Below are 27,019 nucleotides of genomic sequence, written 5' to 3' on the forward strand. Positions count from 1 at the left end.
GGTTCCTTTGATGTATTGGAAGGAATCTTTTAGTTTTATGGAATCCCATTTATTTAATTCTTATTTCCTGAACTACTGAAGACCATTCAGAAAGTCCTTATCTGTGCCTATAGCCAGGTTATATAAAAAGTCAAAAAATTAAATACTACACACTAGAGACTGAAGAGATAGCTCATAGGTTAAGAGCACTTCCTGTTTTTGCAGAGGACAGGGTGGTTCTCAGCACTGACATGATGGCTCACAACTGTCTGTAACTCTAGTTCTAGGGGGGTTCCACACACTCTTCTGGCTTCCTAGTGCTCCTTATGTGTACATCATACACATACATTCATGTAGGCATAGACACATACACATAAAAGTAACAAATTTAAAACTACATACTAAGGTAGTAACCCAACCAATAAACAGACCAGTGAATTAAACATTTCTGTTTAATATTCTTAGCCGTCAGAAAGAGTATATCAAAACCACACTGAGATTGCATTTTACCCCAAGTTATCATCAAGAAAATAAAAGATGTAGAGGTTGGGAGAAGAGGGAAAACCTTTATATACTATCTGTGTGAATATGAATTAGTCCACATGCTGTGGAAATCATTATTGAGAGCCCTCAAAGACTTCATATCACCCTGCTATACTACGCCTGGGTGATATAGTTTAAGGCGTCAAAGTTAGCATTGGGCAGAGATACCTGCAGTGATGGGTATCTTGTTTAGACTATCAGTATTCATGTTAGCCAGGTTGTGATACTGGCTTAAGTGTCCGTCACTGCATGACTGGATAAGCCAAATGTGGTATAAGTAAATGCTATACATGTTCAAAAAATGTCATTGTGAAAACATTGTTTTATATAGTATTTATTATCAGATACTTAAATTTAATATATTCATAAAAGTATAAGACACAATATAGAACTTTCTTCCTTTTTTTTTTCTTTATTTTTATTGAGACAGGGTTTGTGTAGTGCTTGCTGTCCTGAAACTCACAGAGATTTGCTTGCCTCTGCCTCCCAAGTTCTGGGATTAAAAGCATTTGCCACTGCCTCCTTGGGGACTGTTTTCGAAGAGGAAGGTAAACTAGGATGGAGGCAGGGATGGAAGATGTGAATCTGGTGAAATATGAAATGCAGAGCATTATTCTGTCTAACCAATACGCTAACTTAAAAAGTTGTTTGGTATTGTCTATATAATGATTAATTTGCTTTGTGCTTATTAAACAGATATTAATTTATAGAATTTAGCGAACCTGGTTCTTAAAATGGGTATATTCCAGTATATAAACTATAATAAACTTATGCATGCATTCCCATCCCTAACTGTGAAGTTTATTTCTGTTTTATGCTTTGATTTTTGCTAGTTTCGTGTGTTTTTTGGGTAACACAACTTTTGCGACTGCTAGTTGCTCTCCTGTAAATATTCTGATTATCTCATTTGGGTGTGTGTGGGTGTGTGTGTGTGTGTGTGTGTGTGTAAAATTATTTTATATATTGTACTTTGTATTACGTACTTACTACATTTTATAACATAGAGTATATGTGTTGTATTATATATTTTAATACTGTCCTCTCTCATTTAAGCTATGAAGATGGACATCCCTCACAGTCTGAATCAGATATCCTTCAGAGACAGACATTTGCAGCCTCTCATCAGCTTCCTGGTTATGCTCCCACACCTCAAGCAACTGGTAATAGTCCTTTTGTTAAGTTTATGACTGTGGTTATACTGAGTGGATAAGAAAAATCAGCTTTCACATTTTGGTCTATAAACATAATATATAAGACATCTATTTCATGGAAATGTTATAAAATGAAAATGAGATAATGTTTGGCTTTAATGATAATAAACGGACACATTTTTCTTTCTAGCACCTTTGTAGGTTTAATATATACCTAACCAGAGTCACACATAGTGGCGCACACCTTGAATCCCAGCACTTGGGAGGCAGAGGCAGGTGGATCTCTGTGAGTTCAAGGCCCATCTGGTCTATATGAGATCCTGTTCAGCTAAAACCACATAGTGAAGTGCTGTCTAAAAAAAAAAAAAAAACACAAAACACATACATACACACACACAAACCTATAGAAATTGTAAAGAAGAATGCTGTCTTGAAATGTGAGTCTCTTACTTGACATTTCCTATGAATGGTTGATTTTTTTCATAACAATTATGTGTCTTGATGTTGGACAATTCAAGAGAAGTCAGTACTTAAAGTGCAAGAGATTTCTTCAATGAATATAATTTGGTTTAACAAAAGAAAGAAAAAGAAAACTTTACAGTGTTAACAACATCTCTGTTACTTTTTATTTATTTGTTAGATGTAGTCAATTTAGGATTTTAATTTTAAAGTTTTGTACATCTTACTTCATTATTTTGTGTGAGGAATTTGGAGTAAATTAACTGCCAGAGGGTTATATACACTTTTACTAACTTTTATTTTCATATGGCATTTATCCAGTTTTCCATGTGTAAACTTACTTTTTTAATTGTTATAGATATGAATTGCTGTTTATTTTAGGAATTTGATTTTGCTTTCAGAAAGCAGGCTAAAAGTCAGTCTGTGATAGTGCTTACCTTCAACCCCAGTACTCAGAAAGCAGTTCTCTCTGAGTTAGAGGCCAGCCTGGTCTGCAGAGTGAGTTCCAAGACAGATAGGGCTACACAGAGAAGCCCTGTCTTGAAAAAAAAGCAAAACAAACAAAAACAAAAAAGAAAGAAAACTAATTTTAAATGTAATTTTATTTTATTTTTTAATTGATATTTATTGAGCTCTACATTTTTCTCTGCTCTCCTCCCTGCCTCTCCCCTCCCTCTTTCAATCCTCCCCCAAGATCCCCATGCTCCCATAAATGTAATTTTAAGAGTTTACATACAGATCCAATTTTTAAGGCTTTTTATTAACCCATAGACATCTTGATGGGGTAAAAGTTGTCTTTCACTACTGTGTCAATATTTATTTAAATGCCTGTGCTATAATTACCTAAAGATTTTTTTATGTTTTCTTCATAGGCATGCATTCCTCAGCAGCAACTGAGCTATTTGTTACAGGACCCTTGCCAACCTCTGGAACACTTCCGCCACCTGTACTATCCGCTTATCAGCATCCTGCGACTTTTAGCAATAGAAACTTTGCGACCACCTCACCTTTGGTGCTTCAGGATTCATCTTTTAACACTACATCAAATGGAATTTTAAGCCCTCATGATCCTTTGCTACAAATTAAGACTTCCCAAGGAACTGTTCCAACTGCTTTGGCATTTGAGCGCCTGGGCAGTTCTGCATTAAGTAATAGCATACCACCTCAATCTTCAACATATCGCTCAGCTCAAGAGTCAGCACCACATCTCTTACAACCTCAGTTTAGTTTATTGCCTTCAACACTTGGGGGAGCCCAGCAAACCCCTCAAGGATACAGTTCAACTCTTTTTACTAGTTCTGCTGCTTCCATTGAAAGAGCCCTTCTTCGAGAATGTAGTGTTATTAAACACCACCAGCGGCCTTCAGATACCCAGTCTATTCAGGCACAACTGACTGTTTCACAGCTTCCCTTACATAGTTATCTATCAAGTGCAAGTATTGGTAATTTTCAGGAAACATCCAGGCAGTCAACTTTATCCTGTAGCTCAATTCGAGATTCTACTCAGGTGAGCAATGGAGCATTGCAACAGAAGACCCCTCAGGTCTCAGCAGAACATGCTCAGTCTTATTCATCTGTAATTCCATCATCAGGGTATCTTCCTTCTGCTACAAAAGTAGACGCTTGTTCTACAAAACAACCACTAACATCAAGTGTGATTCCTCCTGTACAAACACTAAACTATTCTAAACCTTTACACAACCAGAGTTCTGTAATATCAGGTCAAGCACAAATTTATTCTACAGCACAACTACCTAGTCTTTTATCAGTCAGTCAGTCCCAAAATTATGGCTTAGTACAGCCACATAATGTGCCATCTATTGTTCATTCACAGGTTTATAGGTCCAGCAGGGTTGAGAAATTGCCATCCTTATACAAAACATTGGCCTTTTCTGGGTCTTCTCAGCCTGTAACCTCTGAAAATCAGACACTTAGTTATTCATCCAATCAGCAAGAAGTATTATCTTTAGTTACAAATGAGAATTACCCTGCTCAAACAGGAGACCTGGCATCAGTCAGTCAGCCTCAGAATTATTCATCTGGTCACTCTCAGGGTTTGTCACCAGTTAGCCAAACACAGGTCAGTTATTCATCTCAATCACAAGTTTTATCAGTTGTTAGCCCTTCAGAAAGTTATGCATCGGTACAATCTCTGACATTAACAGCCCCTTCTCTTTCTTATTCTTCTGCCTCCCGGGGTCAGAACTTGCCAGATTCTAGCCCAACACCAAATTATATTTCTATGCATTCATCCCCAAACACTCATACCCAAGGATCTTCACCGCCTCAGCCCCAAAAGTTTTTGCCTGCTGTGCAGTCATCTTTTGCATCCTCTACTCGTGGTCAGGCAATGCAGAATAGCATACCTTCCCCTGATCCAAAGACTTACGCTGAGAGAAAACTTGACTCAAATGTGTATACATCTTCCGAGCAAAATGATGATTTTCCAATGCAAAAGTTACAGGCATTGCAGTCACAGGCTTCTCTTGAGTCATCAAGCCAAAGGCTGCCTGATGGAGAAGTGAATGCTCAAGAGTCAGTTTATAAGACGTCAAAGTCAGATGACCGATATTCTCAGAATATAACCAGAAACAACTCCCACCTTGAAGACCAAGTTGTTGGAGTTGCTCTCCAGGGTTCAAAACAAGAAGAAAACATGGTTGGTACAGTGACACAACTTAACCAGCAAAGTGGCCAGCCCAATAATGCAGTAAATACTGATCTTAAGAAGGCAACAAATTTAATGCCAGCACCACAGATAAGGTTGAATACAAAAGACCTCAACCAGCAGCATTCTCTCATACATAAGATTCATGAAGCCAAGGTTCAGGAACAGCATGATCTAATTAGTGCCTCATCTCAGATACAGATTTCAAATCATGCTTTGGGGCATAGTCATCAGACTCTTCCTAATACACCAGTCCTTTTAGATTCTGCCTGTGACTTACAGATTCTTCAGCAGGCTGGGATTCTACAGGCAAGCCTAGGACAAGCAAAGACATCTTTACAAGTACAGCGTGTTCAGAGCCCCCAACAGGTAGTCCACTCTTTTCTTCAGATGGATGGTCACATCATTCAGAGCAATGGTGAGCATCCACAACAGCAGCTCCATCCTCAAAATTCTGAGATTATGAAACTAGACCTCCCTGAACCTTCAAAACCTTTGCAGCAGCTAACAACGAAGGGCCCTTTCAGTGAAGCCAATCAACATGATTCAAAGAATCAGTTTGTTTCTCTTGGATCAATGTGCTTCCCAGAGGCAATGCTTCTCAGTGATGAAAGAAATATTTTATCAAATGTAGATGACATCTTGGCAGCTACAGCAGCAGCTTGTGGGGTTACACCTTCTGACTTTTCTAAGTCCACTTCAAATGAAACCATGCAGGCTGTTGAAGGTGGTGATTCTAAATCTCATTTTCAGCAGTCATTAGATGTCAGACATGTGAATTCAGATTTTAACTCCATAACAGCTACAGTAGGAAAACCACAGAATATTAATGACATTTCCCTAAGCGGAAATCAGGTTACTGTAAACCTTTCATCAGTACCCACCCTTCAGTCAAAAACAGTCCTCGATCAACAGCACATGGAAACACCTGGTCAGAATATACCCACAAAAGCATCTTCAGCCATGGTTGGACCAGGTCATGAAACGCAGGAGCAAAGTGCTGACCCATTTAAGAAACAGTTGGCTATGAATCATGAGTCAAAAGAAGATAGTGAAATTGCTGTTGAAAGTGCATTGAATAATAACAGAAACCAAGAGTTTGTTTCTGCTAGCCAGAGCATAAGTGGAGAGAGTGTAGCATCAGAGAGTGATTTTACCCTAGTAGGTGACGACAGCAGTATGTCGGCGAACCATCGAAGGAACACACTTGCACTGCTTGCCATGGCCCAGCCTGGGGATGCAGCTGGTGGCAAGACTGAAGATGAAAAGCAAGAAGCAGCATACTTTAACCTTCCAAAGAAAAAAGCTAAAGGAAAAGGACAAGGTAAAGAGGAAGAGGACAGTAGTCAGAAACCACCGAAAAAGTCTGCTCAAAGCAAGCGCCAGAACCCTAGGGGTGCAGACATGTATTTACCGTACACTCCCTCTTCCTCAGAAGGCTGTGATGAAGGTTACCAGCATCAAGAAAAAATGAGGCAGAAGATCAAAGAAGTAGAGGAAAGGCAGCCAGAAGTCAAAACAGGATTTATTGCTTCTTTCTTAGACTTCCTGAAGTGTGGGCCCAAGCAACAGTTTTCTACCCTTGCTGTTCGAATGCCTAGTAGGACCAGGCGGTCAGGAACCCAAGTCACTCATCCTTTCTGTGCCCCACCACTTGCAAAGATGTCACCTGCAACACCTGTGCCATTAGCGTTTGAGACTGGAGGGGTCAGTCCATCAGAGAAAGTTGACAATGAACTCAAAAATTTAGAACACTTATCTTCCTTTTCTTCTGATGAGGAAGATCCTAGCATGTGTGGCCATGATATCTATAAGAAAATCTCCGCTCCCTTATCTGCGTTGGATACCACTTCTGATAAGACAAAGAAAACAGGTAAAGTGTTAGACAGATCCACAGCTGCGACACCCTGCCGTTACTCTTTCAGCTATGCATGCATTTTAACCTCTCTAGTGTTAAGCACCTTGCAAGTATGTCTTAGGGACAAGAAAATGTCTTCGGGCTTTGCTTTTTGATATTACCTTACATGTAGAATTTTGGTTATACCACAAATATCACCTAACACAGTCGCTGTCTGCATTTCTACAAGTGTACAGCTATCTTAAGGCAGTTTTGGAATAGGAAGCATTATACCTCTTGTATAATATTTTCTTAATATTCCAGTTTTACCCAAAGGTTAGCATTTTACTATTAGGTGTGGTTTTATACAAAATGCATATTAATCTGTTCAAGAGAGAGCTTCAGGATTCTGTGCTGGTTTCTCACTATATTCCCATATCTTGGGATAGATACCTCACTTTTTCCTTCAATTAACATAAGAAAGGTTTTGAGAAGCAGTATCTTGAATAAATAGTTAACAGGGAAGTACATTCTTTCTCTCTTTTTTAAAATAGAATCTCATTTTATAAACCAAACTGACCTTGTACTCAGTGCTGAGATTAAAGGTGTGCTCCACCAGTTCAGTCACAATTTACTATTTTAAGGAACAGATTAAGGAAAAATACTACAGCAATTTATATAGCCAATACCTCTGTGCCAGGAAAAAGGGTTAGGAAATGTGCACACAGAAAGGGGCTGCAGAGATGGCTCCAGAGTTGAAAACACAGTGCTTTCTCAGGGGAGCTAAGTTTGATTTCTTTAGTACCCATGTTGGGCGTATGACAGCCACCTGTAACTTCAGCTCTAGGGGGTGTCTGATGCTTCCAGCTTCTTTGGGCACCTGCACTCTTGTACCTAGTTATAGATGTGCACATCATTAAAAATAAGTAAACTGAAAGAGAGATGCACATGTGATTTAACTGAGGGTATGTGAACTACTCCCACGTAACTAGTGACAAGTGACAAGGCCAGCTGTGAACCTAGGTTTCAATGATTTTAGAACCTGTAATCCTGCTAAGCTCTTGTATAAATAGGAGTTGTAAGACAAACTCTTTTGCAATATACTTATCTCAAATTGAGGCTATCTTCACTTAGGTGATTTGAAACAATTGGTATCCTAGATAGTTAACATAAATGTCTGATACTAAATATGTTTAAAGGATTCTTATTTGGAGTTTCATGAGATTTTCTTAAAAAACAAAATCTTGTATGGTGATGCACCCATTTAATCTCAGCACTCCGGGAGACAGAGGCAGAAGGAATTCTGTGAATTTACATAACAGTTCCTGACTAGCCAGTGCTGCTTAGCGTGAGACCTTGTCTCAAAAAAAAAAAACAAAAAACAAAACTTGCCCGGTGGTGGTGGCACATACCCTAAATCCCAGTACTCAGAAGACAGGCATGTGGATCTCTGAGAGTTTGAGACAAGCTTGGTCTATGGAGCAAGATCCAAGACAGCTAGGGCTATATAGAGAAACAGACAGAAAAAGGAAAAAAAATTCCTTTTTGAGACAAGGTCTCACTGTGAAGACCAGACTGGCCTCATACTCACAGGTATCCACTTGTGCTGAGATCAAAGATACATACCACCACATCCTTCAGAATTTTATGAATTTTGTAAATGACTTGGTAAATAATCCATAAATACAAAGAAAAAGCAAATATTACTTGGTATTATTACTCAAGTATATCTTCTAAAAAATTTCTGAAGAAGCCAGGTATAGTGGCACATACCTTCAATCCCAGAACTCTGGAGGCAGAGGGAGGTGAAACTTGGTGAATTTGAGGTCAGCGTGATCTACATAATGAGTTCCAGGAAAGCCAGAACTATATAGTGAGAGACACACACACACACACACACACGCTTGAAAATATAAAAGTAAATAACTAATAAATAAAATTTGAAAAGAAAGAAATGTTGATTCTTTCTTCAAGAAAAACATTTTACCTAGAGTTTCTTGTGGAGAGAGGTGCAGACAAGGTGGATCAGTGGGCTAAGGCAGTTATCAGGAAGTCGACAGTTTGGGTTTGATCCTATCCTCGACACAATGTAAAGGTGGAGAAAGAACCAACTCCAAACAAGCTTTGTAGCACACAACGCACACACAGACTATACACAATAAACAAAAATATAAATGCTTTAGGAATTATGAAAGTGATGGATGGCTGAAACAGGCATATCAAGATATTAGTGATTTTTTTTAAGGTTGGGTTATATACTTATAAGATGGAATATTCTCTTTCTATTTATTTACATGCTAGGCAAGTAATCTACCACTAATCTAGGTCCCCAGTGGTAATTTACTTGTTATGCTTTGATTTTTTTTTGTGATTAGGTGCATGTTTAGGTTTTTTTTTTTTTGAGATTGTATCTTTTCTCCGTTTTAGCTAATTTGTTACATTATTATGAGGCAAACTGTGAAGCCTCAGATACACAGGGATTGCCAGCCTCTGCCTCCCAGTCACTGGAGTTAAAGGTGTGTGTCACCATACCCAGGCCAGGTATATAAGATTTTTCTAGTTAGATTTTCTTTTTCCATGAAAAAAATGTATCCTTTTTTTCCCATTTAATGATTCCAGTTTTTAACATTGGCATCCCAATTTTGTTATTGCTAATGTTTTAAAATGTATTTTTTTCTATTTCTGTGTTTTCTTTTGGAACAGTATTTTTTCTTAAGCACTATAAATCACGTATGGAAATATTCAAACATGCAAAGCAAAATATTCAGTAAATTTTTCATAAATTTGAAAATATAGATACTGTCCAAGCTATCCATATTTCATGAACACCATATAGTAATTTCATGAGCAGAATTAGCATTTAGCAAAGAAAGGAACAAAGGAGGTACTCACCTTCCTAAATAATTCTCTACTTAAAACAGAAACTAAAACTGAATGGACACTGACTTGCGACAGGGTAGCACTGAAAACGAGGGAAGGTGGCTAGAATGTGGAGCAAAGGAGGAAAGTTTTCATAATAAACGCTGTTCTCTAGAAAGCATACATAGTAAGTTAAACCCACCATATAACCTATGAGCTCCCCACTAGGTGATTTGCTTTGCTTTTACACCTGCTTGTTGTATATGTAGATACACTGTACTTAGCTTTAATATCACTAGTAACACATTATATAGCATTGCTTCATTTTAGTCTCAGCACTTGAGGGAGAGACATGGGTTCAAGGCTAACTTTTGGTTCATTTGGATACTTGTTTGGTTTTTAATATATTTATTTACATCCTTTGTTTTGGGATAGGTCCTCATGTATCCTAGGCTGGCTTAGAACTCTATGGCAAAAGATGACCTTGAACTTCTGATCTTCCTACATCTGCCTTCTGAATACATTTTTTTCATCTCTATTAAATGAACTTTTATGTGTTTGTTGGTGTTTATTTGTTTGAGATAAAGTTCTAGAACTCACTGTGTAGATCAAGCCGACCTTGAAGTCACAGAAATTTACCTGCCTCTGCTTCCTGAGCGCTGGGATTAAAGGTGTACACTATCATGTCTAGCCTACTTACTCAGTCCTGACTGGCTGAAATTTAGTATATAGGCTAAGATAGCCTTGAACTCACATATTAAAGTTGTGTGCCACCATGTTTGTTTATTGATAAATTTTTATATTTTTCTCAGATATGTTTATATCCATGGGCCACTTTTAAAAACAGATTATTTTACATGTCTGTGTGTGTGTAATGTGTGTCGGTGAGTAGCTGCCCATAGAGGTCAGAAGCTTGTTTTAACAAGCTTCTGCAACTTTCAACAAGCCTTTGCAACTAGAGAGTTAGAAGGTTTGTGGGTCGCCCAATGGGAGGTGTCAGGATTTGTTCTCTGATAGAGCAGTAAATGCCCATAAACACTAAACCATCCCTCCAGCTCCCTTTGCCCATTTTTAAAATTGATGATTTCTCTTTTTATGATACAGCTGTAAGTGTTCTACATATATTCTGGATACACGTCTCTGGTAAACACCTAATTTTAAACACGTCATTCTCATCTATTTGGCTGGTGACAGCAGTTATAAGATTTACATATTTAATGAGGTCACCATTGTTTTTCTTTGGTCCCATAGACACTTGGTAGTATGCTAAAATTATAACCTAAGGTGGTAAGGAATTATGCCAGTTTGTCTTCAAATAATTATATGATTTTAGCTTTTGCATTAGGTAAGTGATCTGTTTTTATTTAATTTTGTATACAACACAAGGTAAAGGTTCAACATCACTCTTTCATAGGGGCTGTTAGTTGTCCTGATACCATTTGTTGAAAAGATTCATCTTTTGCCCTTTAATGCTTTGTCATTTTTGTGAAAATCATTTGGTCATAAATGCAGTGCTATTTGCTGGGCAGTGATAATGCATGACTGTAATCCCAGCAATCTGGAGGTAGAGGCAGATGGATCTCCGGCTTTGAAGCCAACCAAGTCTACAAAGTAAGACGGCCAGAACACAGAGAAACATTGCCTTGAAAACATATTTTCTCTCTCTCTCTCTCTCTCTCTCTCTCTCTCTCTCTCTCTCTCTCTCTCTCTCTCTGTGTGTGTGTGTGTAATACCTGTCTGTCCATATTTTCTTGATTATTGTTGCTTTTTTAATGTCTTTGAATAATATTTGATAGTATTTACAGTATAAATTCTGTAAATTTGATCCTAAATATTTTATTTGCTTCAATAAACATTCATTACAAATATATAGAAACAGATTTGATTATATATTTGCCTTAATGTGTCCTGCGTCCTTTCTGATCTTGTTTATTGGTTCTAATAGTTTTTCAGTAAACTCCTTAGGGTTTTCTATGGATACAAGGTCATGTCATCCACAGATAATTTTCTTAGTTCTTAGGGGGAAACACTCAGTATTCCTCTTTAGATATAGTGAATATTAGCTGTGGGTATTTTGTAAATATCTTTTAACGTTGAGGAGTTATTAATATTATTTCCTTCATAGAATTTAGCAGTCTCAGGGGCCTGTGTATTTTCTTTATAGGATGATTTTTAAATTTTGCTTATTTGGCTGATTATTTTACTTCTATTTTTCATTGTTCGTTAGTTCTTTTTAATAGTTTATATCTTCCTAGAAGTTTGTCTATTTCATCTAATTTATTTAATCTGTTAGTATATAGTGCTGTTTTGAAGTAATTGCTTGTTTTTTGTTGTTGTTGGGGGTAGTGTTTGGCTGCTTGTAAGTCTGTGCACCATGTGTATACCCAGTTCCCATAGAGGCCAGAGAGTACGTCAGATCTCCTGAAACTGGAATTAGAGACAGTTGTGAGGTACTGTTTAGTGCTAGAAATCTAAGCAGGATCCTCTGAAAAGTAGCCCAGTGCTCTTAACCACTGGGCCCGTCAATATCCAGTTATCTTTTCTTCTAGGAGTTATTAAAGCTTTGGTTATCTGATTCTTTCCTATTTTCTATCACGTTTGTGTGTCTCTTCCTTTTGAAATTATCTTTCTTGTGTTTAATGTAGTTTGAGGAACTGATAGATAGGTGGTAGGTCATAACTGCAGGTTTGCACTCCAGTCTTCCTGTCCAGATTCAATTTGCACATCTTTGATTATTAGATTAACATCTGTTTTCTTTATTTCTTCTCATGGAATTGTTTCCAAGCAATTGATTACAAAAATAACTTATGCTAAGTTTTTGGACCTTTCTCCAAACATTTGATTGTTTAAATATTTGTCATTGGTTCTGTTTGTGTTGTTTAGTTTCAGAAGCTCTAACTGTGACAACTCCTGGTGTATCTGCTGAGACTGCTGGTGCTGCACCCACTTCCTCCACTGCTGGTGCAAAACAAGACCTTCATTTGACTTCATCTGCTGTAAACACCCTGGAAAATGCAAACTCCACAGAACCCCCCAAAGCCATCGAACTTGATAGTCTTCCTTCAGACCAGTTTGCGAAAGGACAGGATACAGTTGCAATAGAAGGTTTTACAGATGAGGAAGATATAGAAAGTGGAGGAGAAGGCCAGTACAGAGAACGTGATGAATTTGTGGTAAAGATAGAAGATATAGAGACATTTAAGGTCAGTGAATGCTCCCAGCTTAAAGGACCTGGAATGCATGTCTTTTCATGATTTCAGTGGCATACTTGTTATGCTTTACAAAACACTAAAAATTTTATCAGTATCCTGTTACTGTGTTTTATAACATTGCACTGGATGTCATATTTTTAATTTAATTACTTTATTTAGCCTCTTACTCTGTAGCCCAGTTTGGCACTATGACAAGGGCTGTCACACCCAGCTGGTGTTGGCTTTTTGGAATGGGGGTCTTATATTGTGCAGGCTAGCCTTGAACACCCATGAAGCTGAGGATGACCTTGAGCTCCTCTAGCTCACCTATGAGATACTGGGATCATAGGCTTGTACCACCTTACACAGTTTTATGCAATCCTTTGGACTGAATCAGGGCTTTGTGTATGCTAGGCAATCACTTTACCAACTAAGCTACAGCTCAAGTCCAAAATTACATCAGTTTTGTTAATATTTTTTCAAGACTTCCAAGTGAGTATAAGAAAATGTTTATATAATTTTAAGAAAATAGCAGAACTAACACAAACATGAAATTGGATGATGTTTTATAATTTTGTTTTGTTTTTTGAGACAGTGTTTCTCTGTACCTTGACTGTCCTGGAACTTGCTCTGTAGACCAGGCTGGCCTTCAACTCACAGAGATCCGCCTATCACTTCTCACTACCTAATAGAAAGTCTTGGTGGGGGTGGGGGGGGTGAATCCAGAAACATCTTTCCTCCAAGTTAATTTGAGCATGATTTTCAGGAAATAGTGTTTCTTAAATCACTATCACTGAAAGCAATTTTCTTGCCATAATCACTCAGTGTTCCTACCCCCCACACACACACCTTTTTTGCATATTTAATTAAGGCCTTGAGTTTGATACTACTACTACAAGGGTATGTGTAGATGGGTGTTCATTATTGTAGAAACTCTGCCAAAGATAAGAAATGAAATGTTGTGCTAGAGATAGTGGTACACACTTTTAATGTCAGCACTCAACGGCAGATAATCTATATAGATTTAAAGTCAGCCTGGTACATATGATTTCCAGGACAGTCAGGACTACATACAAACTCTTCCTCACCTCCCCCCTACCACACACACACACACCAAGAGAAATGAATGAAGGCTGGAAAGATGGCTCAGAGGTTACAAACACTGGCTGCTTTTCCAGAGGTCCTGAGTTCAATTTCCAGCAACCACATGGTGGCTCACAACCATCTATAATGAGATCTGGCACCCTCTTCTGGCCTGCAGGCATACATGCAGACAGAACACTGTATACATAGTAAAATAAAATCTTTTAAAAAAAGAAAATAGAATAAAAAATTATATTAAGATTCCTCCTCACAGTAACATTCCATAAATATAAACATGTTGATATTTTCCTAAATATAATTAATTCTGCTTATTGTAGGAAGCTTTAAATATAGGAAAAGAGCCCCCAGCTATTTGGAAAGTACAGAAAGCTTTGTTACAGAAATTTGTTCCTGAAATTCGAGATGGGCAAAGAGAATTTGCAGCTACAAATAGTGTAAGTAAAATGTTTGACTCTATCAGCTTCTCTAAACTGACTGTCCGGGGTGCAGTGAGTGGGTTTAGATGCACTGACATTGTTTCTGCTATTGCAGAGGACCTGGATTGCAGCTGTAGGGGATCCTGTGCCTTCTTCTGATATCTGAGAACACCTGCACTCATATGTACACATGTACACAGATCCACATACCTAAATTTTAAAATAAATTAGTGAAATAACAGAGCTGGAAAGATGGCTCTGCAGTTCATAAGACATACTGCTCTTGAGAAGGACCTGAGTTCATGTTAGGAAACTGAAAACTTCCTGTACTTCCATCTCCTCTTTGGGATCCGCATGCACTTGTGCATGTTCCTTCTCTTGCTCCTCTTCTCACTCACGCATTCCCTCTCAAACAGATACTGTCTCCCCACCCCTGCCCTTCTCAAAATCAGGATAAAACTAGTCTGGGTAGGGGTATGTTTTGGAAAATGTAAAGGGTAGCTGGCAGTGAGGTCAATAAAGTACTATTTATGTGTATAAATTATGTAATTGTATAATTCTAATACTTCCTTCCTTAGTATCTTGGATATTTTGGAGATGCAAAAACTAAATACAAAAGGATATATGTGAAGGTCATTGAAAATGCAAACAAAAAGGAGTATGTTAGAGTGTGTTCCAAAAAGCCAAGAAACAAGCCTTCACAAGCTATCAGGTATTTGTTTTGTATGTAATATATTTATGTGCTTATTTGAGCATTGTTAGCATATAAAGGATCACATGAGGATGATGCAGTCCCTTTTGCAGTGACTCCTTTACAAAGAATTAATTGGGTGCAGTAAAGTAGGTACCTTCTTCTTTGCCTGGGTCTTTTGGTGTGACAGAGGTGCAAATGTTTTGGATCTACCTCTTTGTGAAAGAACCTTTCTGAATGTAAATGTCAAGTTTATAATAAGGTAATTGGGTGATGGGACACACACAGACACAGTAGAACTCCTATAATGGATCAGTGTGCCTGGGTGGTCTGCAGCATGAATTTGGAAGGTAGTTGGTATGACACTGATGGATATTGGATGTGCTATAACTCTCGGTACTCATCATTCTGCTTATCATGTAGCTCTATTTTAATTAAGATCATCACCTGTTTTCAGCTACTGGCCCAATGGTCATGATGTTGATTTTTTTTGTTTGTTTGTTTGTTTTTTGTTTTTTGAGACAGGATTTCATTGTATATATAACCTTGGCTGGCCTGGAGCTAGCTCTGTAGACCAGACTGGCCTTTAACTCACAGAAATCTGTCTGCCTCTGCCTCCTGAGTGCTGGGATTAAGGTTGTGCACCACGACTACCCGATGTCCTGATGGAATTTAACCACACAAATTTCTAGATTTAGCGTAGGAGTTCAGGGCTTCTCAGACAGATGCATATACATGTATTCCTTCATCAAAACCTAGTTCCACTAGAGTATCAAGGCTAGATTTGGCTTTGTATACCTCATCTTCTCTGGAAAATGAACCATAAGGGATTTGATGTGCTAAAATTGAGTTAATAGCACCTTAATAACAGCATAACGTGCCAGTGTCAAGCAATCTATTTCAAGAAAATGCTGTGGTTAGTCACTGTTGAATTGTACAGCACGTGAACTTTTTTTGGAACTGTTGTCCTGAGTTTATTTAATCTTCTCTTATTAATAATCAGATTGTCTCTTTTCAATTTTAAGAGATTTAATGATGTTAATGAAACTTGTTTTAACATTGCAGAAATGTTCCATCTAAGCCAAGTAGTAGCAGTAAAACTTCTGATCCACCAGTATCAAAAACTCCAACTACAAAAGCCCCTTCTACAAAACCCAAAGTTAAACAGCTCAAAATGAAGGCTGAGCCACCACCAAAGAAACGGAAGAAATGGAAAGAAGAATTTTCATCATCACAATCTGAATCATCTCCTGAGGTCCGTTCTAGCAGTAGTGAGAATGAGGGTGAGTTCCCCAAGAAATTAGTATTTTGACTCTTTCAGTGTGTAGGAATGGAGCAGCATAGTGATGACAACAGTTCAGATTGGATTAGTTGACTGGATAATTGTATTGTCCAAGTTCGTGTGTAGCAAGTTCTAATAGGTCTTAATAAGAAGATACCCATCATTTTCTCTGAAGTAGATTGGTGATGCCATGAGCAGACATGTCTCACTGTCATAAAAAAGAGAAAAGAACCTATATTATTAAAACAGCTTTAATTCCATATTTTGTAGTTCTCTGAAGTGTTTGAAGATGACCTGTCTATCTAAAATATATGTTTGACTTTGAAAACATACTTAATATGACTACAAACTCAATTGTAATAGGTGATTAATTACTTACCTACATTTTCTTATTCTAAATATTTGGTAATAATAACTTTCAAGGGCTAGAAATTTGCATTACATTGTTAAATGAGTTGCATGGGTACCGTACCTTGAATAAGACAGAAATGTATGTACAGTATGGTCTAACAAAAATAATCTCAAGAACTGAAGAGATGGCTCAGCAGTTAAGAGCTGCTCTTCCAAAGGTCCTAAGTTCAATTCCCAGCAACCACATGGTGGCTCACAACCATCTGTAATGAGGTCTGGTGCCCTCTTCTGGCCTGCAGGCATTCACGCAGACAGAATATTGTATACATAATAAATAAATAAATATTTAAAAAAAGAAAAAAATAATCTTAACTTTGTATCAATATATGAAAAAAATCCAAGCCAATGTAAGATATTAAGACTAGTAGTTGCTTTTTTTATTTAAAAGTAGATTTAATAATCTACCCTTTTATTCTATCATATGTATCCCCCCTTTTTTTAAAAAAAACAAAAACTCAAGAGCCTAATCTCTTTTGTTCAACTTCCTTCCTGACCATAACCAACAACAGCTTATAACCACCCCCCTAAACAATGACAAATATCCATAACTGATTGAATGACCAAAAACCGTCCACCTCACCTCTTGGGAATTCTTGTTGTATTCTTGAATTTACTTCCTGCTGTCTGGGTACAGTGGCATCTTTAAAGGATTCTAAAGAGAAAGATTTAGCTTAGTTGTCAAGTCATTGGAGAGGTAGCTATCATTTGTTGTCCAGTCTCTGTGTAATGGAAAGATGCAGGGCTTGTCTCACATCCTGGCTAGAGTGGTCTGTAAGGCTGAATCATCTTACTTAGCTAGCCACCTTGAAATCGTCCTGAGCAGTTTGCAGTCCAAAGCTGATCTTTAGGTGGTGTTTTTCAGTTTAGTGGGCTCCTATATGTAGCACAAGTTCTAATAGATTTTATTAATAAAAACCCAGAGTCAGATATTGGGTAAAATACTGAGAGATCAGAGAGATGAATGAGCAAAACCACAGACACCTTACCTACTCAACTTTCTGGCAGAAAAGAAACTGAGCTCCTTTCTCCTCCTGCCTTATTACTTCCTCTCTTTGCCCAGCAATTTCATTTCCTGTCTGTACAGACCTATGTTTAGCTAGTGTCTAGCTCCACCCTCTGATCTCCAGACAAGCTTTATTTGTACAAACCACAAGCTTTGTACTAATCACACCCAATGCAGTACATTTGACCTCTGTAAATTTGATGCCTTCTAGCCTGAGGAATGCCAATTGCCTACTAATTGTGGGGATTACTAAGAATCGTCCTAGTCATCAGGCCGGTGAGATGACTCAGTGGTTGAGAAGATCTTGCCAATTCCCAGCACCCACATCAGGCAACTCACAACTACCTGTAACTCCAGTTCCTGCACACACACACACACACACACACACACACACCTCATTACACATATACTCATAGAGGCATGTACGTGTGCACATAAACAAAAATAAATAAATCTTAAAGGAAAAAAATTGAGCCAGGCATGATTCATGCCTGTTGAGACAGGTTGATGAATCTCTCTGGTTTCAAGGCCAGCCTGGCCTACATACTGAGTTCCAGGACAACTGGAGCTTCATAATAAGGCCCTGTCTCAGAAAAACAAAAACAAAAAAATCCTGTAGTTTATGCCAGAAGGAAAATGGAAACAAATCTAGACCAAAAGAATTCAATCTATAATAAATTAGTACAATATGAAGTACATCTACCAATATTTGCTATAGTAGAAATTAAAACATGTACAATGCAAGAATACACAGCACACATTCCATTAGCTGTGGAAACATGGAGTATAATGCAAGAAATTTTAAGCAGTTCAGCAGAGGTCAGAGGCTTTTCACATTAACTTGGTCACTACCCAACTTTTATTTGGAAACATATGATTTCATGTAGTTGTTTCCTTCCACAGTAGCAGTTTTCAGTTGTTGGTATAGAGACCATGTGACCAGAAAACCTAAAATATTCGCCATATAACTGTTGTGGGTTTTTGTTTGTTTTGCTGTTATTTTTTCAAGACAGGTGCTCACCATTGCCTGGTGTCATATGACACCATACGACTCTTTACAGGAAATTTTACTGGCCATTATTCTTCTAAAATATGGTGGTGAGTTGGTGGTGGCATACGCCTTTAATCCCAACACTTGGGAGGCAGGTACATCTCTGTGAGTTCTAGGCCAGACTGGTCTACAGAACAGCCAGGGCACACAGAGAAACCTTGTCTCAAGAAAAAAACAAAACAAAACAAAACAAAAAAAACCAAGCAAACCAAAACCCAAACAAACAAAATAAGCTAAAATATAATGGTGAAGGCAAAGATGAAGGGAAAAGGGAAGGAATTTCAAGGCACACTAAAGCTGCAAAGCTTGGGTTCTTTATGAACAAAGCAAAGTTTTTGGAAGAATTTAAGTAAGAAGCAACATGATGAAATTTAACTATTAAACCTAGTTTCAGGCAAAAATGGTGTCAGAACCCAAGTAGTGGCAGCAGGAATGGAGGAAACAAATAATAGAAATTGAGGATTGTAGCACAAACAATAAAACCTAGATACAGATATTGGTGTTCAAGTTGAAGATCAGAAAAGCAAAGCAGCCAGCCACTGGCTCTTAGCTGTACCTCAGACTGAAATGGGCGATTAAAGGCATGCACCACCACCGCCCAGCTTCTATGGCTAACTAGTGTGTGCCACCACTGCCTAGCCTGTATGGCTGACTACTGTGGCTAGCCTTCCACTCCGATCTTTGGGCAAGCTTTATTTATTACAACACAAATAAAATGTCACTATAGAGGATGTCATCTGTACTCACATGAGGAATTAGTTGGTTATTAAGGATATAATTGAGATTGATAGGTGTTATTGCCTGAAAGCTGTTCATAGAAGCGTTTTGATAAAATTGGAGCCAGAATATATAAAGTCCTCAGTATTGAAATCTACTTTAAATATTTTGGTTTTTTTGAGACAGGGTTCTTTGTAGTCTTGGTTGTCATAGAGTTCACTATATAAACAGGCTATCTTAGAACTCACGAAGATCCTCCTGCCTTTGCCTCCTGAGTGCTGAGATTAAGGCCATGTGTGGTTTTTGTTGTTGTTAATTGTCCTCTGATCTCTATATGTGTTGTGATAAACATGCATTCTGTGCACACATACAAGAGAAGTAAGTGTAAATTAAATATTCATGGTAGAAGTGTGTATATGTGTGCCTGCATGTGTGTATAAGGGCATGCGCGCGTGTGTGTATTTATAAGGAAGATATATATTTAAGTCGTCATTTGTGCTTTTTCTGTTAACAGTACTCATTCCTTAGAATAAGAGGACTTGGGTTCTGAATTTAAGTATACAGATTCCTCAAGTAACAAGAAAAATTTTTCTTGCATAAGTAACATGCAGACCACTAGATGTCACTAGTTATGCAGCACATTTTGACTCTTAAGTCAGATAATATGGATTTATATGCTGATTCTGTTTTCACATTGCATGCATGCATGCCTGTGTAGGTGTGTATATGCTACAGCATACACGTGGAGGTCCAGGGAGCACACTTGGGGAATCAGTTCCCTCCTGCCATGCTGGGTCCAGGAATCAGTCCAGGTGTCAGGCTTGGCAGCTACTGTCTTTACCATTGAACTGTCTCACAAGCTTGTAGTTTTGTTGCTGTTATTATTTTATTTTGTTTAGTCTGTCCTGGAACTTACTGTGTAGACCAGGCTCACCTCAAGCTCACAGAGATCAACCTGTCTCTGCCTCCCAAGTGCTAGGATTAATAGTGTACACTACCATGCCTGACCTTACATGATGGTAATTTAAAATTTTCAGAATATTTTTATAATTTTGTAGTAAATTGTGATTAACAAACAGGCTCAATACATTTAGATTTACTAAGTAACAATTAAATTTTTAAAATGTTAAAATATCTTTTGAATGATCGATTGCTTATTAACACAGTGGGTTTTTTCGTGTCTGTTGTACATTTAGTTTGTTACTGTACGTCAGTTTGGCTAATATCTGAAGAGAGCATGATAGCAGAAAGTGTGTTGTTAAGAAGATAAGAATTTGAGTCGTCCTTTCAGATACTTAAACTTGGCAATAGACTTTTCCCTTTTTTAATTTTTTATTTTTATTGAGCTATATATTTTTCTCTTCTCCTCTCCCCTTCTGCCCTCTTGCCATGATCCCCATGCTTCCAATTTACTCAGGAGATCTTGTGTTTTTCTACTTCCCATGTAGATTAGATCCATGTATGTCTCTCTTAGGGTCCTCTCTGTTACTAGGTTCTCTGGGGTTGTGAATTATAGGCTGATTTTTCTTTGTTTTATGTCTAAAAGCCACTTGTGAGTGAGTACATATGATACTTGTCTTTCTGGGTCTGGGTTACCTCACTCAATATGATGTTTTCTAGCTCCATCCATTTGCTCTTTTAATAATTTCTTTACTTATGTTGATGAGTGTTTTGCCTGCATAAATGTATGTACACCATGTGTGTGTCTGGTCATGAAGATGCATAAGATCCCCTTGAACTAGAGTTACAGATGGTTGTGAATGACTCTAGGCACTGAGAACCAAACCCAGGTCCTCTACAGGAGCAAGTGCTCTTCTTAACCACAGTTCTTTCTCTGAACTCTGTTCATGCAAATACTGATTAGCTCTGTGATGATCTTATAAAAATTCATACATTTCATTTTTTATATCTAAAAAGTTTTGCTTAATATTTGCTATTATTAAGTGTATGTTATTCAGTAGCATTAATTATATCATTGTGGTACCGTCAGGACTACTTATTCCCATAACTCTTGTCATCCCAAATGTTTACTATATCAACAATGACTTTCCATTTTCCCCTATTCCAATTGCTGGCTTCTGGCTGTCCTAAAACTCACTCTGTAGACCATGCTGGCTCAGATTAAAGTCTTATGTCACCACCACTTGGCTCCATTGCTTGCTTATTATTTGAATGGTTCCTTGTCCTTTTGTCGTTTAATTTAGAATTTTTTGATATTTGTCTCTGGATTGAATGTGTTTTTGAAACAGGGTCTCTGTAATCCAAGCTGGCTTCCAATTCTCTGTATAGCTCACGACTGCCTTGAATTTCTGATCCTCCGTCTCAGTGCTGTGATTACTGTGTGCTTCACTTCATCTGTCTATATTCTTGGCTTTAAGCCTTTATTGCCTATATGATTTGAAATTACCTTCCCATTTTGTAGGGTGTCTTTTTAAATAACTTTAAATTCTGAGGGAGCCCAAATTACTGCTTTTGTTTCTTGTGCTTTTGCTGCGGTTAAAATTCCTTGCTAAATTCAAGGAAATCGGGTCTAAAACCTCTTATGTTTTCTTAGAGTTCTGAGGCTTTCGGTCTTATATTTTAGAATATTTACAAAATAACATTCAGAGTTGAAGGTGTGGCTTATTAGTAGATCATTTGCATGGCATTCATAAGGTATTGTCTTCAATAATCTGTTGAAAAATAAATCAGTAATTTCACTACTGATATCAGTAAGGCCTTTAAATATTGTGAAGCTGTCCAGCTTACAATAGTGGGTGCAAGTTTTCTAGAATTCTAAATTTTACTTGTAATGAACTTAATTTTATCATTAATACTGCCAGTTTTTAGAATTTTCTTTTGGTTTTGGTGTTGGTTTTTAAGATAAGGTCTCACTATATATGTAGGCCTTGCTGTCCTGGAACTACTATGTAGTCCAGGCTAGCCTCGAACTCACAGAGATCTGCCTGCCTCTGCCCTCACAATAGGACCTTATGCCCACAGAGGTCAGAAGAGGATTTGGATCCCTTAGAATTTGAGCTCTGTTGAGCATTAAGTAATCTATTTCTGGGGGTATTTTCCACCCATTTCCGTTTGTTCAGCATATTCTTTATAGTTCGATTTGATCTTTCTATAACTGCCTGAACTGTAGGATTGTGTGGTATACCGTATTATGCTTTATATTATAATAAGCAAAAAAATTGTTTTTATTTTCTTAGACACATATGCTGAACCATTGTCTGTCCTTATTTGTGCAAGTATGTACATGATGGCCATAACTTCTAATAAATGCGTGATTACTAAATCACCCTTTTCTGAGCTCAAGGCAGTTACCCATTGAAAACCTGAGTAAGTGCCAATGGTGTGGTGTACATATTTTAATTTTCCAAATTCTGTATAGTGGAACACATCCATCTGCCAGATCTCATTCCTTTGAGTACCCTTTGGGTTACTCCCTGCTGGTAATGGTGTTTGGTTATAGAAAGAGCAAGTAGGACATGTCTTTATAATCTCCTTAACTTGTTGCCATGTAATAAAAACTCCTTCTTTAATCCTTTGCTATTTAACATGATATTTCTTAAGGAATTCTGAGGCCTTCACCACACTTCCAATCAATAATCAATCAATTTCTGCATTACCTTGTACTAGAGAACCTGACAGACCTGTATGGGATCGGATGTGTGTTATGTATATGGGACAAAGGCTATTCCTGATTATATTTTATTTTGACCCTGTATGAATAATGAAGTAGATTCTGTATCATCTGGTATAAATTCAGTGGTTTCATTAAGCAAGACAACTCTTTCTGCATATTGTGAATCAGTAACTATATTAAGAGCTTCTTTAAAATCCTTTAGCACCATGAGAATAGCATATAATTCTGCTTTTTGGACAGAATTATAAGGGTTTTGTTCCACCTTACTTTTATTTTCTGATTTGTAATCTGCCCTTCCTGATTTATTTACATCAGTATAAAATGTATGGGCTCCAGTTATTGGTGCATCACATGCAATTTGGGGAAGAATTCAAGTAGTTCTCTTTATAAGGTTAATTCTATCACTTTTGGGATAATTGCTATTAATTTCTTCCAAAAAAATTAGCACAAGTTCTTTGCCAAGGTTCATTATCTTCCCATTAACTTTTTAATTTCATCAGCAGTAAAAGGAACTATAATCCCTGCTGGGTCTATATTTGCTATTTGATGAAGTCTCAATATTCCTTTTAAAATTTATTCAGAGACTTTTTCCACATAAGTTTTTAATTTTTTTTTCTTGGTTTCTTTGGTAATAAGATCCATTCTAAGATAATATCTCCCCTCTGCATTAAAATTCCTGTGGGGGAAATTCTAGGCAGCAGTATGACTAGGATACAACTAAGATTTGTATTCACCCTATGTGCCTCCTGTAATTTCTCTTCAACGACCATCAATTCTTTTTCCACTTCAGCTATTAATTCTTGGGACTATTTAAGTCTTTATCACCATCTAAGGTTTTGTTTAAATGAACTTTTAGATCAGGTGTTACCCCAACAGCTGGTTGTAGACTGGAAATGTCTCCTAATAATCTTTGAAAATCATTAAGAGCCCACAATTGGTCTCTCCTCATTTGTGCCTTTTGTGTTCTAATTTTCTGTAAACCTATTTTATAACCTAAATAATTGACAGAATCTCCTGTTTGTATTTTTTTTCAGGAGCAATTTGTAATCCCCATCTTGGGAAAACTTTCTTTACTTCTTCAACCAACCTTTCTAAAGTATCTGCATTTGTGTCAGATTAAAATATTGTTCATGTAATAGTAAATTATAGACTTAGAAGATTGCTTGCGTATTATTTCCAATGGCTGATTTACAAAGTACTGGCATAGAATGTGGCTATTGAGCATTCCCTGTGGGAGGATAGGTCCATTGGTATCTCCTAGTAGGCTGAGAATTTTTATAAGTAGGCATTGTGAAAGCAAAATTTTTCTCTATTATTTTCTTGTAAGGAGTGTATAGTGAAGAAACAATTCTCTAAACCAATAATTATAAGGCGATCCTTTTGGTAATAGAGAAGGCAGAGGAATTCTAGACTGTAGAGGACTCATAGGTTGGATAACCTTGCTGACAGCTCTTAAACCTGTCAGCATTCTCCCAATTTCCAGATTTCTTTTTAACAACAAATATGGGAGAATTCCAAGGGCTGGTTGATTCTTCAATATGGTGAGCATCTAATTGCTCCTGTACCAGCTATTCTAAATCCTGCAGTTTGTCTTCCGTTAAAGGCCATTGTTTAACCTATATGTGTTTCTCAGTTAACCATTTTAAAGTCAAGGCTGTTAGTACCTCTGAAGGTTTCCTAGTTGCTTTGTGTTCTTGTACAACCTGAATGGCTGGTGACCTTCGTTTATAATATCTTATAATATGCTTCCCTGAAACATGAGTTTTGGGAAGTGCAGGAATGTTAACTTGGATATTCCGTTGCTGTAATAGGTCATGGCTCCATAAATTAACTGTAATATTAGCTACATAAGGCCTCAGTCTTCCTTTCTCTCCTTCTGGCCCTATGCATTCAACCCACCTCATGCTTTGTTTTACTTGAGATAGGGTGGAACCTTATCTACCTCTTGAAGAGGCCAATCTGGATGCCAAGATTCTGGAGTAATGATTGTCACGTCCTCACCTGTGTCTAGTAATCCCTCAATTACAATGTCATTTATACGCATTCTTAGCTTTGGTCTTTGATCATTTATAGAAGTCTGCCAAAATATATGTTTCCTGTTTCCTACTGGAGTTTTTGACTCCGGGTCTATTCCATCATCCAGAACAGTATGGTTTTTTACAGTAGACACTAGATTGTCTTATTTTCCTGGTGAGACATGTGCTCCACAGTGACTGGGAATGACTGGACCTTGTTTGACATTGGGGCCTGTGAGAACCCCTCAAGAAGTTTCTCAGTGGTATAGGGTTTCCTTGTCTGTCTCTTGTCGACCTACATTCATTAGTTCTATGTCGGCCTTTGCCAAACCTCCTACATATACCAGAAGGATGAGTCCTCCTATTCTTGCCATTCCTAGAGGAAACATTATTCCTAGGAATTCCTTGTCTACAGTCCCTTCTTAGGTGTCCTATTCTTCCACAATTAAAACATTTGACATTTTGGTGTCTCCTCATGCCATTGGAAATTTCTTCTGCCCAAGCTTCAGTACTATAGTCAAATGTTTCAACATTCATTGTATGCAAGATCCATTCATCTATGGGTGCTGATCTGACCTTTAAAGACCCAAGGATCTTCTTTCATTCTATGTTGGCATTTTCCAAAGCCAAGAATCAATTAGTACATGTCTATCGTCAGGATCTGTCACTTCTAATTGTACAGCCTTACTTAATATTTGTAATAAGTCAGTAAAGGGTTCTCTCTGGCCCTGTTTAACCCTCGTATCTGACTCAATCCGCTTTCCTGGTTTCTGAATCCTGTCGCAAGCATTTAAAGCTGCTGTGCTACATGGGGGCAAGGTACATTCATCATAACGAGCCTATTCCTAAGGATCAGAGTAATGACCCTTGCCAAGAATTTGATCTTAGGAAGTCTCAAATCCTTTTGCTTTCCCCTGTTGCTCTAAAATTTCTGCCTCTTCTCTCCAATAACACTTTCAAACCAATTGAGCTCCATTTTCTAGGACCGCTGAGATTAATTGAATCCAATCATGTGGAGTTGCCTTAATGCTTGAAGCCCATGTTTTCACCATTTCCCTGACAAATGGTGAATGTAGCCCATAAGAAACTATTGCTCACTTTATTTCTTTTAGATCACTCATAAGTATTGGTTCCATGCATATTCTTTGACTACCTTAGGATACTTTGTGCCAGATGGTCTTTCTGAGAAAATTACCAGATATGCAGTTGATGAGGCTAAATTCTGACCTTGTACCTTCTGTGACTGGTCATCAATTTCAATAAATTCCTCAATCTTTTCAAATCTTTTTACTACTGCCTTTTTTAATGTCTGAATCTCCTGTCCAGTGTTCAATTCTAATGTCATCACTGAGGATTCCAAGGTATGAAACTTGTCCAATGAGGATAATGTATCATCATAACTTTTCAGCAGATTTTGATAGTTAGATTCAATAGCACAAATTCTTTTTTTTTAAATGTCTTCCCACTTCCTTTCTTTTTTCTTTTTTTAAGATTTATTTATACATACAGTATCCTGCCTGTAGGCCAGAAGAGGGCACCAGATCTCATTATAGATGGCTGTGAGCCACCATGTGGTTGCTGGGAATTGAACTCAGGACCTCCGGAAGAGCAGTCAGTGCTCTTAACTGCTGAGTCATCTCTCCAGCCCCAATAGCACAGATTCTTTTTTTATTATTATTATTTATTTATTTATTATGCATACAATATTCTGTCTGCATGTATGCCTGAAGGCCAGAAGAGGGCACCGGACCTCATTACAGATGGTTGTGAGCCACCATGTGGTTGCTGGGAATTGAACTCAGGACCTTTGGAAGAGCAGGTAATGCTCTTAACCACTGAGCCATCTCTCCAGCCCAATAGCACAGATTCTTTAAGATAATTTTGTCAAATTGATGCTATCCCTCTCTGTAGTATTGAGCCATTTTTTTAATGAGCTAATATTGGAAAGAAAGCTAATTCCTAGAATCAAATAAAGGGATGTAGAAGGAAAATCGGATAAGCCTTGCAG

At 37.7% G+C, this 27,019-nt stretch overlaps 1 protein-coding gene and 1 long non-coding RNA gene across 7 annotated transcripts in view; one reads left to right on the top strand and one right to left on the bottom strand.

Annotated features, from left to right (window-relative positions):
* Positions 1–27,019, top strand: part of Qser1 (glutamine and serine rich 1) — a 67,869-nt gene that overhangs the window by 25,575 nt on the left and 15,275 nt on the right. For all 4 annotated transcript variants that reach the window (XM_048443673.3, XM_085696710.2, XM_048443672.3 and 1 more), the window contains 6 exons: positions 1,576–1,682; positions 3,005–6,673; positions 12,380–12,699; positions 14,109–14,225; positions 14,786–14,919; positions 15,964–16,181. In XM_048443673.3, coding sequence (XP_048299630.3) covers positions 1,576–1,682; positions 3,005–6,673; positions 12,380–12,699; positions 14,109–14,225; positions 14,786–14,919; positions 15,964–16,181 — 4,565 coding nt within the window. The remainder of the gene's footprint in view (positions 1–1,575; positions 1,683–3,004; positions 6,674–12,379; positions 12,700–14,108; positions 14,226–14,785; positions 14,920–15,963; positions 16,182–27,019) is intronic.
* Positions 15,910–27,019, bottom strand: part of LOC125406629 (uncharacterized) — a 41,738-nt gene continuing 30,628 nt past the window's right edge. For all 3 annotated transcript variants that reach the window (XR_007233974.3, XR_015004155.2, XR_015004156.2), the window contains exons 3-4: positions 17,172–17,243; positions 15,910–16,388 (exon numbers count right to left, since the gene is read on the bottom strand). This is a non-coding gene — a long non-coding RNA (uncharacterized LOC125406629). The remainder of the gene's footprint in view (positions 16,389–17,171; positions 17,244–27,019) is intronic.

Source organism: Myodes glareolus, chromosome 10 (assembly GCF_982192425.1).
Source record: "Myodes glareolus chromosome 10, mMyoGla1.1, whole genome shotgun sequence".
In the NCBI taxonomy this organism is placed as follows: Eukaryota; Metazoa; Chordata; class Mammalia; order Rodentia; family Cricetidae; genus Myodes; species Myodes glareolus.